Genomic DNA, 12,236 nt, shown 5'->3' with positions numbered 1-12,236 from the left:
TCCCCCACGAGGGGGGCACCGTGCACATGGCCCCCATCAGAACCGGTGCACCATTTCGGGCTGGCCCTGCCTTTGGTCCACCCTGCAATCCCTCATTCACAACCCCAAACACTCTACAACTGAGAGGTCATGCAGAAGTTTGGGCCAAGCTCACTGAGCAGCAAAACCCAACCCAGACGGACATGAGGCTATGTATTTGTTGTTCTTCTTTACCCCATCTGGTGTGAGTGACCGTGAACTTCACTGCAGAACACTGTTGTGTTGGATACGGGGTGCTGCCCAGCCGTTCTGGGTGTGGTATGTTATAGCACCTGCACAGCTTTCTCCGATTCAAACAGATCTTGACTTCGGAGATGTGTCCCCAGGGGTTTTGGCCGAGGGCTGTGTCCTGTATTATTGGGATGGAGCCTCCCAAAGCCTCCTCTCACTCAGTCCCCATCTCAGCTCGAGGCGAATCTACCCCTCACTGCATTAAACTGAGACTCAGATTAATACGTGGAAAACGCTTAGCACGATCCCTGATATGCGGGAAAAGCAGTAGCTATTTATTATTTTGTTAGCATTCTACCGTCTGGAGCAAGCATTTTAATCCATCGCGAGTCAGGTTTGTACCTCCGGACTGCAGAGCAGGGCTAGAACGGAGTATTAACAGGGACCTTCTAAACCCCAAACCCTCATGGGGTTGGGCTTAGAGCAGGGTCAGTGCAGGCCACGCAGTCCAAAGGCAAATGTCACTACCAGGCAGTGTGAATGCGGGCGAGACGTCTCGCTCTGAGCACAACTCAGGGCCGTAACAGCACCTCCCTCCTGGCCAGTTGGAGGTGAGGCTGGGAGATGATCCCCATGACACAACCCGGCATGGTGCTCAGCAGGAGGACATGTGGTCAGTCAGGCCTGGCCTTTCCTGCCTGAGTCACCTCCTGACCTCTCGGTGCCTCACGGCAGTCCTCTGTCCCCTCCCCTTTGGCAGCTGTGAGGCATCAGCAGGCCGAGGCCCGGGGCCTACAGCTGGCACGTGGGACTCAGCCGATGGCTGCGGCAAATGCGGCCGCTGGTGCTGTCACTCCCAGGGGCCTCTTTCTCTGCCTGGCCTGTCACACGAGGACCCAGCAGCTCTCCCCACGGTGACCCTGCCATAACCAGACACTGTCCACGCACTAACGACCTGGATTTATGTCTGCGGGCTGGCGCTGCGTCCTCCGCTCCACACCTCCAGAAGCAGACTTCTGGCCTGTCCCCTGCCGTCCCATCTCAGGGCCAGCTTCCGAATCCTGAAGCTCCCCCTGCACCCTGGCTCACACTCACATCCCCTCTTCAGGAAGTACTTTTGCAAGTACAAAATAGATCCAGGGGCTGCCGCTTGTTCCCCTGCCCCCACAGCCTCACCTGTCCTGTCCGCTCTCCTCTCCCTCCTGGACCACGGCAGCCTCCTCACTGTCTCCCCGCTCCCCGCCCCCACACGGTCCGTCTTCTACACACAGCCAGAGAGAGCCCGTGAACACCTCTGTTGGGTCACATCCCTCCCTGCACAGAGCCACCTGAGTGGCTCTGTGTCACTCAGCAAAAGACAAAGTCCTGACCCACGAGGCCCCACAGTCCAGCCCCATCACCTCTGATTTCACCTCCTGCTACTCTGTTCCTCTCTCTCTGTCCCCACCCTCGTAAACACCTGATACTCCCACCCCTTTTCCTGCTGGCATGTGTCATCTTCTAATAATTGTATTAATCGTTTGTGCTGTAACAATTCTGTAATGTTACACACTACAGAAAGTTTGTTTCCTTCACGTTGTCATTCTCCCCCATCTCCCGTCTCCACTCTTGCTACCCAGCCACCATCTCAGCCTCGGAGCTCTCGCTGGCCGATGGGCGGGACCGGCCACTGCGGCGCCTTGACCCCGGGATGATGCCACTGCCTGACACGGCCTCTGGCCTTGAGTGGTCCAGCCTGGTAAATGCAGCCAAGGCATACGAAGGTAGGCGCCTTCTGCCCAACCTGTCCTGGTCCCTACCGACCCCCTGCTGTGTTCTAGAAGGATCAGTGGAGGGCCTTGGGGCTTTGAAGTGGGACACGCTCAGGATCCAGAATTAGGGGGAGCAGGGTTCACATCCTGCCCTGTCACTTATTCACTGTGCAGTCCTGGGCAAGTGTCTTTGTCTCTCTGATCCCGTTACCTCATCTACGAAGCAGGAATGTGACCTGTGCCCACTGCCCAGGGCTACGGTGAAGATTACAGGAAACTGTGTGTAAAACATGTCAGGCACAGAACAAGCCCTCAAAAGACAGTGCCTTATGTTATATCACCGGGCAGACTTACAATAACCCAAATTGCATTTAGATTTGCTTTGGCTGCAGGTGGCAGAAAACCCAAGTTTTCTTGACTTAAATAGGCAAGTTAACAATGACTTAAATAGGCAAGGTTTTTATGCAGGTTAAAAGTCCTGAGGTGGGTGGTGTGGGCCTGGTGTGGCACTTCCACAAATTCATTAGGGTGCAGGCTCCTCAAACCCTCTGCTCTGCCATCTCCAGGGAGCCTTACCCTCATGGTCCAAAATGGCTGCCAGAGCTCTGGCCATCATGTCCAGCTCCAACCAGCAGGGGAGAGACACATCCCCTCCATTTAGGGACGTGTCTCTAAGCCTGGCGCTCCCCCTGCACTTACTTCCCAATGGCCAGAATATCACACACAGCCCCACCTAATAGCTTCAGGGCAGGCTGGGAAATGAGGCCTTATGCCCAACTAAAATTTGGGATGCGTTATTATGGAAAAAGGGAAAACAGGTGACAAGGGACAGCTAACAATCTCTGCCATTTCTTTCCCACGTGACTTGGGCGAGCAGCTTTATCTTTCTAAGAGTCAACTGTAAAATGGGACTTCTGGTGATCCCTAACACACATGAACATGTTCTTCTGGCTCATTTTTTTCAGTATTTTTCAGACTATAGCTTTGCTGTCCTTCCTCCAGGAGGCTCTCCCTGATATCCCTTAGTCTAGATTAGGCACCTGCTCTGGGCTCCCACAGCCCTGACCCCTCTGCCTGTGCCTCCTCCCTCCCGGCCCTGACCTCAGGGCCTCCGCTGTCTAATGAAGGGTCTGTGTCCCCACTGGACTCTGAGGGCAGGACCTGGGGCCAGCTCGGTCACTACTGGCTTCCCAGCATGGGTCTGGCTCAGCGCAGGGTGCCTTAAACCAGACCCATACGGTACATGACCTTCATATTTCCATGTTTGGGCTAGTCCACATCTGGCAGGTGGCCCTGGAGGAAGCTTCCCTCCTACCGTGCAGTCTCTCCCAGTCACTGGGGGAAGGCAGTCAGGCCTCTGGTTATGGGTAAGGTGGCACAGGAGAGCAGTCAGGGAAGACGGAAAGACCAGGCCAGGCCTCTGAATCACCGGGAGGGGAGTGGCTGCCAGCAGGGGCCCAGTGCTGCAGGCAAATTTGACCCTTCAGAGGCCTGACGCTCTCAGTGGGGGACAGGGTTGCTCCATGTGGCGTTTCCAGGAGGAGGTGACCGCGGGCCACCATGACGTTACAGAGCGTCTCTAGGGAGCCAGCACTTTATCACAGACATCACTTCTATTCTCTAGTGTGAGGGATGTGTTAGGATTCCCGGTTACAGATGAGGAAACTGAGGCTCAGCCACCAGAGTCACCTACCTCCCTGGCCAAGGGCACACAGGGCAAGGATTTAAGCCCGGACCCGAACGTTTTCCAGAAAGATGGGCATGGTTTCCTTTATAGAAAAGGAAACTGAGATGGCTCTTACACTTTTAAAAATACACTCAAGCTCTCTCCTAATAAAATAGATGCAAGTCACAACTCACTGAGCTACGCGTCCTCACCAGTCAGAACTGCAGAGATGGAGTTCGAGAGCACTGCTTGCGGGGGAGGGGAAAGGGGCCCCTCGCACGTGGCAGGTTCAGTGTAAGGTGGGTGCGAGCCCAGTACCTGCTGCCAGAGTGAAAATGCACGTGCTCTGTATCCCCACAAATCTCGGGGGTCTTGGCATGGGGAGGCCTTTCCTCTAAGTGTGACCCAGTTGACCGTCGTCCCGTGGTGCCTCCAGCCCGGCACAGACTTCATGCTCACCCACTCTCTGAACAGCTGTGGTGGGAAAGCAGGGACAGTTTGGGGGACAAAAAGGGAACTGCATATATTATACTGGTTCATTTATTGATTCCACAAACCAGACGCTGCTGGCCCCAAAAGTTTCATGTGCCCCGCCCCCGCCACCACCACCACAAGTCACGGGTAGTGTCGGGCTGAACATTACTTGGGTCCAGGACTTTGGGAGGGAGGGGCACAGATGGGGCCCAGCAGAGGATGTGAAAAGTGAAGGCACGGCGGTCTCCTGAGGGAGGTAAGGGCAGGCGTGGTTTAAAGGCAACGCACAGCCCACTGCCTGGGTTTGAGCCCCAGCTTCGCTGCTGCTGAGCACGGTGGCGACCGGTCCGCCTCTGCTGCCTCAGTCTGCTCATCTGTAAATAAAGTCGGATGATATTCCTACTGCAAAGTGGTTGTTAGCGTTAATGAATTTACGTAGGCTCACGGCACTTGTGTCATCATGGGGCGCCTGGGTGGCTCAAGTCAGTTAAGCGTCTAACTTCAGCTCAGGTCATGATCTCACAGTTCACGAGTTCAAGCCCTGCGTTGGGCTCTGTGCTGACAGCTCAGAGCCTGGAGCCTGCTTCAGAATCTGCATCTCCCTCTCTCTCTCTGCCCTTCCCCCATTCACGCTCTGTCTCTCTCTCTCAAAAATAAAACATTTAAAAAATTGTTTTAAAAAAATGAGTGGCACCATTTATAGCACCTGCATATTCCTGAGGGCATTTGGGTTTTCAACCCCAGACTCAGGGTCCAGGAAGAGAACCTAAGGGCCTTTATCAGCTGTCTTCTCCAAGTCTCCACAGGGGCCCCAGGGGGTCTCACAGCTGCCTGTGGGGGGAGGGGGGCCTCATTCCCTGGGTTTCCTGAGCAGTGGGCTCTTTTTTTGATGGGGTGCAAGGGGAGTGTGGGGGCCATGTCCCAGGAGGAATGCAGGGAGAGGTGCCAGGGCCACCTCCTCTCCACCCCGTCCCCCCGCCCCCAAGGTCCAGGCATCCTAGGGCCAGGATCACTGGTTCTGTGGGAAGCAGCTGAGAAGCTCCAAGCCTCTCCCTGGAGACCCAGATGCCAGCAGATGTGTGGAAGGCAGAGCTGTCCAGACACTGGTTCCCAGCTGTGGGCTTATGAGAGGGGCTGGGGCAGCCAAAGCCCCCTCCCCAGTGGCCACTCCATTTACCCCCAAGATCAAGCCCTGCATTGAGCTTTGAGCTGACAGCTTGGAGCCTGCTTGGGATTCTCTCTCTCCCTCTCTGCCTCTCTCCCACTCACTCCCACACTCTCTTTCTCTCTCTCTCAGATAAATAAACCTCAAAAAAATAAAAATGCAGGTGCTCAGGTTGGGACCTGGGAATCAGAGCTTTAACAGCCATGTGATTTCTTTTCTCTCCTCGGTATACATGGTATTCTGTCTTCTCTTTCTGCTTTTGAAATTTCACAGAGCTTCTCAAAACTACAGTGCAAATGAATCCCCGTGTACTTCTCACCCAACTTCAACCCCATCCTCTTTTGGCCACTTTTTTCATACCATTTGTTTGTTGATGAAACCAGGTCATTTATGCTGAATTTGGGTGGTTACTCTGTCACGCTGCCATTTAACTTGTTTCTGTCCCTTGCATTTTGTATAAACTGGTCACTAGTCTACAGGCTTGCTCAGCATCAGGATGAGATTTTGTTGTTAGTGTCAATTTGGTTTGGTTTTTTTGGTTGGAGCCCATCCTAAGTGTGTGATCTAACAAAAGTGATTGGGAGTGTCACGGAGGTCTGGGTGGGAGGTGTGCTGGGAAAGGTGGTTGGTCGGTGGGGCGGGGGAGCAGAGGGAGGAGGCACTGGAAGCCCTGCTGACTCCTCTCCCCTCTCCCGTCTCTGCCCGGCAGTGCAAAGAGCTGTCTCACTCTTCTCCCTCAACGACCCAGCTCTGAGCCCGGAGGTCCCACCTGCACACAGTCCTGTCCACAGCCACCTGAGCCTGGAGAGGGGGCCCCCAACCCCCAGGACCACCCCTACCATGAGGTGAGGTTTCCCTGGGAACACCTGGTGGCCCAGCAACTCGGATCCCTGAGGGTGGCCGGCCTGCCCCGTGAAGGAGGGGGACACCAGGCGGATGAGAGACAGCAGCTGCTTGCCCATCCCCCACGCCCCCTTGGCACAGCCAGGGGGGCGTCTCCCCTGAGGGACTTGGGAGTAACCCACACACCGGAACCCAGAGGTGACCTTGTCCGGGTTAGCCTGGTCCTCGTGGGTGGAGACAACGCAGCGTCATCCATATGGTCAGTCGACCTCCAACTTCAAAAAACCTCTAAGTGGTGCCCCCCACTGCATCCTCACCCACCCCGGTCCCTTCCTCCCTGCCTTTGATCCCCCCCCCCGCCCCCCGTCTGCCCCTGGGTCTCCTCCGCACGTTGCAGAATTCTGAGGATGGCCACCTGATAGTTACTGTTCGCCTCTCCCCTGGCACGGCCCGCTGGGCCAGCTGTGGAAGCGCTGACGGAGGCCCTACCCGCGTGAGGCTTCCCGGGGAGAGAAGAGGACATGGGTCATCGCACGTTTAGTGCAACAGACTTGACCGCACTAGGTTGGCAAAAAATACAAGGCAGGCTCACACCAGAGGTGCGCTGTACTTTATGGGCAAATTAAGTAATTTTCGAGGGAAATTTTGACTCTCCTGGGTTTTGGTGTTTTGTTTTTGTTTTTGACTCTTCTTCACACCCCTCTTTTCACTGGCTTTAGAACTCAACCTCCACCAGAGATGTGGCCCGACTGTAATCACAGGAACTCGGCACTTACAAATGTGCCAATACAGTGAGGGCGGGAACAGGCTGGGTGTGGAAAGGGCAGGACTGTGGGCTCTGGGCGAGCTCCTGGATTCCCTCCGCCCCTGAGCTGACCCTCTCCCACCTGCCCTGCAGCTGCAGGCCCCCAGGAGCCAAGACTGTGGTGGAAAGAAAGGGCAGGAGGGCTCAGTGTCTCCTCTCCGCTGCGGCAGCACACCCTGCCCCGCCCCCCACAGTGCCTAGTGGAGCCCCTACAGGGAGGGGCTGCCCCTCTCCTCCTCAGGGGCCGGGCAGGCCAGGGCTGGGTTCCAGGGTGCAGAGTCCCCTTCTGCCCAGCGGGTAATGACGAGGTGACCTCCCAGACTACACTGGGCGCGGAGCTCTGTTAGATCGAGACTGTGCATAGCGCAGGGCAGGCTCTCTGTCACGGGGGCGCCGTCATCGTCTTTGTCAGTGTCCTCCATTCCCGTCCCCGAGGGCAGGCCCCCATGTTCAGTGTCCCGTGGCAGACACCGTGCCCAGGTCTGCGAGGTGCTCAGTGGATGTGTCTGTGAGGTGGGTTCTGGTTTTGCTCTGTGTGAGGCGCTCACACCTAAAGCACACGCGTGGTTCAGGCCCCGCAGGGGAGGCACACGTCAGGGCGGGCACATGCACAGCCATCCACAGGCTGCCACAGCCCTCCGTCCACATCCACAGATGTACTGTCTTTGGGTAAAGCGCAGCAGGGAGGAGGGCTGGCTCCTTTCTGGCTTCCCCCAGAGCCTCCCTCCAGGCATCCCTCAGGACCCCAGCAAGGAAAGGACTCTCCAGAACTTCGGGGACAGGAGTGTCCCGTACCCCCTGTTCCTCCGGAACCCTCCCTGGGGGCCGGTGGGCCTTGGGTCTCACCCTGCCCCTTGTCTTTCCAGCGAGGAGCCTCCCCTGGATCTGACAGGCAAGGTGTACCAGCTGGAGGTGATGCTGAAGCAGCTGCACACCGACCTCCAGAAGGTAAGGCCGCCAGGCGGCCAGCCCTCGTGGCGCACCCCCCCGTTCCGCCCCCCAGACACTCGGGTGTGGGGCGTGGGCAGTGAGGCTGCGGCACCTGTCCCCACCCGACCCCTTCCACGCTGGGAGAGACCACCCAGCTTTGAGTGTCGTCCTGAGTAAAGAGTAGAAGGTGACCGTGCCAAAGGCTGGGAAACACATGGAGGAAACCTGCCTACAGTCTCGGAGGAAGAACACATTGGCCCCAGCCTTTTTGGGGGGCAGGGGGATGATATTTATCAACCAATGTAACTGTCTGCCTTGTTGATCTAGCAGTTCCACTTGTGGGAGTTTGTCCAGCAGAATTTCAAGCATAGGTACAGAGATCCATGAGCAAGGATGCTCATTGCTGCTCTGTTTGCAATAAAAAAAATTGGAGCCGGTGCAGCTGTCCCTCCACGGGAGAACGGTTATATAAAGGACAGGACACCCATGCAGTGGAATATTCTGCAGCCAATTAAAATAATAGCAGGAATCTGTGTATTTACTCACATACAAAAGAAGTCCAGTAACTTAAGTAAAAACTGAGCAAGCTACAGAACTATTTCCTAGAACATTGTCATACTTTAAAAAAAAAAAAAAATTAACATCCACAGGGCAGAGGGTTATCTAGAAGGCAGCGTTCCAAATTGTTCATTATACGTACCTCCAGGGTGTAGAAGAATGAGGAGAGAAATAAGGGCAGAGAACTTCCACTTGTTGCTTTATATACTTTCGGGCAAAAAACCAAAAAGGTGGCAGAGTGTAATGTGGAAGCCTCAAGCACAGGAATCATAGGGGCCCAGGTTCAAATCCGACCCCACCATCTAATACTGCCTGAGCTTGGACAAGTCAGCGGCCTTCAGATGTGACATGTCCTGGAAGGGCGTCTCTGAAAGGCCAAGGGAGCCTGTATGGCGGGCAGCCTGCGCCCGCATCCCAAGCTCCCCACTTTCCGTTAGGAGAGGCTGGGTTTCCTCTCTCAGGAAACTGAGGCTAACAGTCCCCGAGTCCTTAGATGGCCATGAGGGTAAAACGGGGTGGTGGTAACTACAGTGAGGTCTGTTGGAAGAGTTGAGGAAATGGGTCCAGAGAGATGAGGCAGTCTGCCCACGGTTACGAAGCCGCCGAGAAGCAGAGCTGGGGCTTGAACCCCTGGCCGCCTGGCTCAGGAGGCCTCGTCTGTGCCCACCCGCTGACGCTGGCCCCACTCCACAGGAGAAGCAGGACAAGGCCGTGCTGCAGTCGGAGGTGGCCAGCTTACGCCAGAACAACCAGCGCCTGCAGGAGGAGTCACAGGCCGCCAGCGAGCAGCTGCGCAAGTTCGCGGAGATCTTCTGCAGGGAGAAGAAGGAGCTCTGAGGCGGCGAGCCGCCCCCACCCCTGCCCGGGCCAGCCGCGGGCTCCCGCTCTCCTGTCTCCCTTGGCTCGCTCCCAGTTGCGGGTGTGACCACGATAACCCAGCCAGGGCCCCACCGCCCTCCTCGTGGACACGGAAACCCTGGATGGCCGCAGGCCCCGCCCCGGGCTGTGAGCTGTGGTCTGCTCAAGGTCCTCCTGCCCCACAAGATGACATGGTCTCAGGCCTCCCTCTGAACTGCCCATCTCTGGTCCCTGGGGACTGGACCGTGCCCACGCCGCACCCAGGAGGCCCATCTAGCCTCTTCCTAGGACCAAGCCATCAGAAGCTGTAGGAAGGGGAGAGGGAGGGCAGGTGTGTGTCTCCAAACCCCGCAGCTCCAGGAGTCCACAAACCAGGTTTCTTCACCACGTGCAACGGAGTTTGGGCTTGTGGGGCCAAGCCCCCTGCATGAAAAACCAGTGTGAAACTGGCCCGTGCTTCCCCTCGGCCCCAGAGAGATGAAGGCCTGTGTGGAAACTGGCCAGGGGTCTCAGTCCCAGTGCACTAGCTCCAAATGGCACGGACAGTATCCCCTCCCAACCTCGCTCTTCCAAAAAGCAGCCAGGAGCACTTTGTTAGAGTTTCACTTCTTTCTTGGGACCCTGGATGGAGAGAGGACACCCCCAGCATCCAAAGTCAACTTCTTTGAGGGGAAACTCTATTTGCACACTCGGGACTGTTTATACCGTCTTTTTTCTATCCGCCCCTCGACCGCCAAAGGCCACAGCGCCCAGGCCATGCCACCTTCCAGCTACTGCCCTGGCCCCAGGCAGCAAAGCCCTGTCTCTCCTCCCCAGGCCCCGCCAGCTCCGACCGCACAGCCAGGGCCTCTTCCGGGCACCAGGAGGGGCTCCACGCAGCCCTCCGGTCAGGGCTGGAAAGAAAACAGCCTGCAACTCCTCTCTGGTTCTGTTTTCCCTTCGCAAGCGGACGCCCGGACACCCTCACTGTGCTTCCCGGGGAGTGCTTTGCTGTGTGAACCCCCCCATGAGACGCTGGTTCTCTAAAGGCAATAAGGGGCAGCTTGCCAGGCAGCCGAGCCAGAGTGGTACTACGCTGTTCACCCAGGAAACAGAGTTTCTTTTTTTCCTTTAAAAACAAAAAAAAAATATATATATATATATATATTTATTTTTTCATGTAGAGTTGCGCCAGAACAAGTCTGTATGGCCACAATCTGTGGATTCCCCCAACCTCAAGCTGAGGATCAAGGTGTGTCCCCCGTGGACTGGGACTCAGTGGGAGGACTCAGAGGGATAAAGTCAGGGTGGGCAGGTGGGTGGCCTTTCCCATTTTGGGAGGCCCCAGGCAGGGGGAGCTGGCCCGGCTCCGAGCAGCACCCTCTGGGCTGGAAGCCAGCAGCAGGTCGTCCAGCCTTTGTCCAGAGACACCCCGCCCCCTGCTTTCTCTTTGAGGCCAGAAACCTCAGGGCAGGGGGCTCCGGAACTGCACAGGACACAGAGAGGTGCCGGGCTGGACAGGGAGGTGCCACACTGGGCCGGCCGGCTGGGGCAAGAGAAAAGGGCGCTCCTGTCTCCCTGTGATCAACCTCTGACCCCAGCCACACCGCAGTCCCTCGAGAAGCCCTCAGCTGCCATCTCCTTTCCCTCACCTGTGGTGTGAGATGAGGGCTTCAAGGTGGGACCTGCTTGGTCCTCAGTCCTGGCCAACTACTGTGATATCTCTGCCCCTCTTCCCCACCCCTTTTTGGAAGGGTTCTCCGGGACCTCCCCACCGCCTTTTCCTCAGACCCTAACCTGGAGGCTGCCCCCCCTCTTTTTTTTTAAGTTCTCCTCATCTCTTCAGATCATTTGAATCATTTTGGGGACCTAATCATGTACATTGACAAGTGTAAATTATGATTTTTGGTTTTGTTTTCTGTTATTTTTTAAGGATCTCTGCAAAACAAATCTATTTAATTTGAGGTTAGTGTTCAATCTGAAGGCTTGAAGATAGCAGGGGTTTTTTTTCATATGCTGATTTCATTTGGATTTTTTATTCTTTATTGTCTTTTTTTTTTTTTTTTTTTTTTTTTCCCTATCCCTGTCTTGAGATTTTTCTGGCATGTTTCTGGAGGTTTCAAAGGAAATAAATGTTTCATAGAAATGGCTTGTGTGTTCACTAGCTGGGCAGCTGCCTGGAGTCACTCATGGGAGGGTGTGGTCCAGCGTCAGCCTCCTTCCCCATCCCCCTGGTCCCAAACGCCATCTCTCTCCCTCTCTCTCTCTCTCTGTCTCTCTCTCCCTCTGTCTCTCCCTTTGTCTCTCTGTCTCTGTCTCTCTCACGCACAAACACACACGCACACACACCCTTCCCTAAGAACCAGCCTTGAAACCCAAATGACAGGAATCCAACACTGAGAATGTAAAAAGTCCTTAAGTTAAAAAGGGAGCTTCTACTGAAGAAGTCATATACTGGAGGCCAGAAAGCCAGACCTAGCCCACGGAGTTGCGCTGGTTTTAGATTTAGTGGTCAAACTTTTAAAAATCTGGAGGTTGGCCATAAAGCCGGATTTCCAGCTTGGTAAATCTGCCCTTTGAAAGCGAACTCAGAAAGAACCAAGGGGCCCCTGTCTCCTTTGGCTGCGGTCTCCCCAGGCCACACCCTCCCGGTGCTGGCTTATTTGCATGTCCCCGCCCCCATCGGTGGGAGTAGGCCTCCCGCTGCCAGTCAACTGGTTGGTGGTTTCGGGTGCAAATCAGCCCCTGCTTCCAGGCCAAGGGGAGCACAGTGAGGTGGGGGTGTCCCATGACCTCACCCCTGGGTCAGGCCTCCCTCTAGGGGCTCTCCTAGCTGGGGAGAGGCCTTAAACTCCTGTCCTGGATCTGCATCTGCCCTGGTGAAACACTTGCGGTTTGACCTGGGGATCAGGGTCCAACCGATTTTCTGAATCTCAGAATTCCACGTGAAAATCCAAGGTCTGGACTCTTGTGGGAAGTCCGGATCTGAGAAGCGGC

The 12,236-nt window shown here is 55.8% G+C and overlaps 1 protein-coding gene across 6 annotated transcripts in view; it reads left to right on the top strand.

Annotated features, from left to right (window-relative positions):
* The window catches only part of SIPA1L3 (signal induced proliferation associated 1 like 3), a 237,412-nt gene extending 226,027 nt beyond the window's left edge, over positions 1–11,385 (top strand). For all 6 annotated transcript variants that reach the window (XM_019432064.2, XM_019432058.2, XM_019432059.2 and 3 more), the window contains 4 exons: positions 1,830–1,973; positions 5,976–6,111; positions 7,781–7,862; positions 9,096–11,385. In XM_019432064.2, coding sequence (XP_019287609.1) covers positions 1,830–1,973; positions 5,976–6,111; positions 7,781–7,862; positions 9,096–9,239 — 506 coding nt within the window. In that variant the 3' untranslated portion in view covers positions 9,240–11,385. The remainder of the gene's footprint in view (positions 1–1,829; positions 1,974–5,975; positions 6,112–7,780; positions 7,863–9,095) is intronic.
* The last annotated feature ends 851 nt before the right edge of the window (positions 11,386–12,236 follow it).

This window comes from Panthera pardus, unplaced genomic scaffold (genome assembly GCF_024362965.1).
Source record: "Panthera pardus isolate Hobbes unplaced genomic scaffold, ASM2436296v1 HiC_scaffold_18, whole genome shotgun sequence".
Taxonomy (NCBI): domain Eukaryota; kingdom Metazoa; phylum Chordata; class Mammalia; order Carnivora; family Felidae; genus Panthera; species Panthera pardus.
The sequence above is the reverse complement of the archived record's forward strand: the minus strand, read 5'-3'. Positions and strand labels throughout refer to the sequence as shown.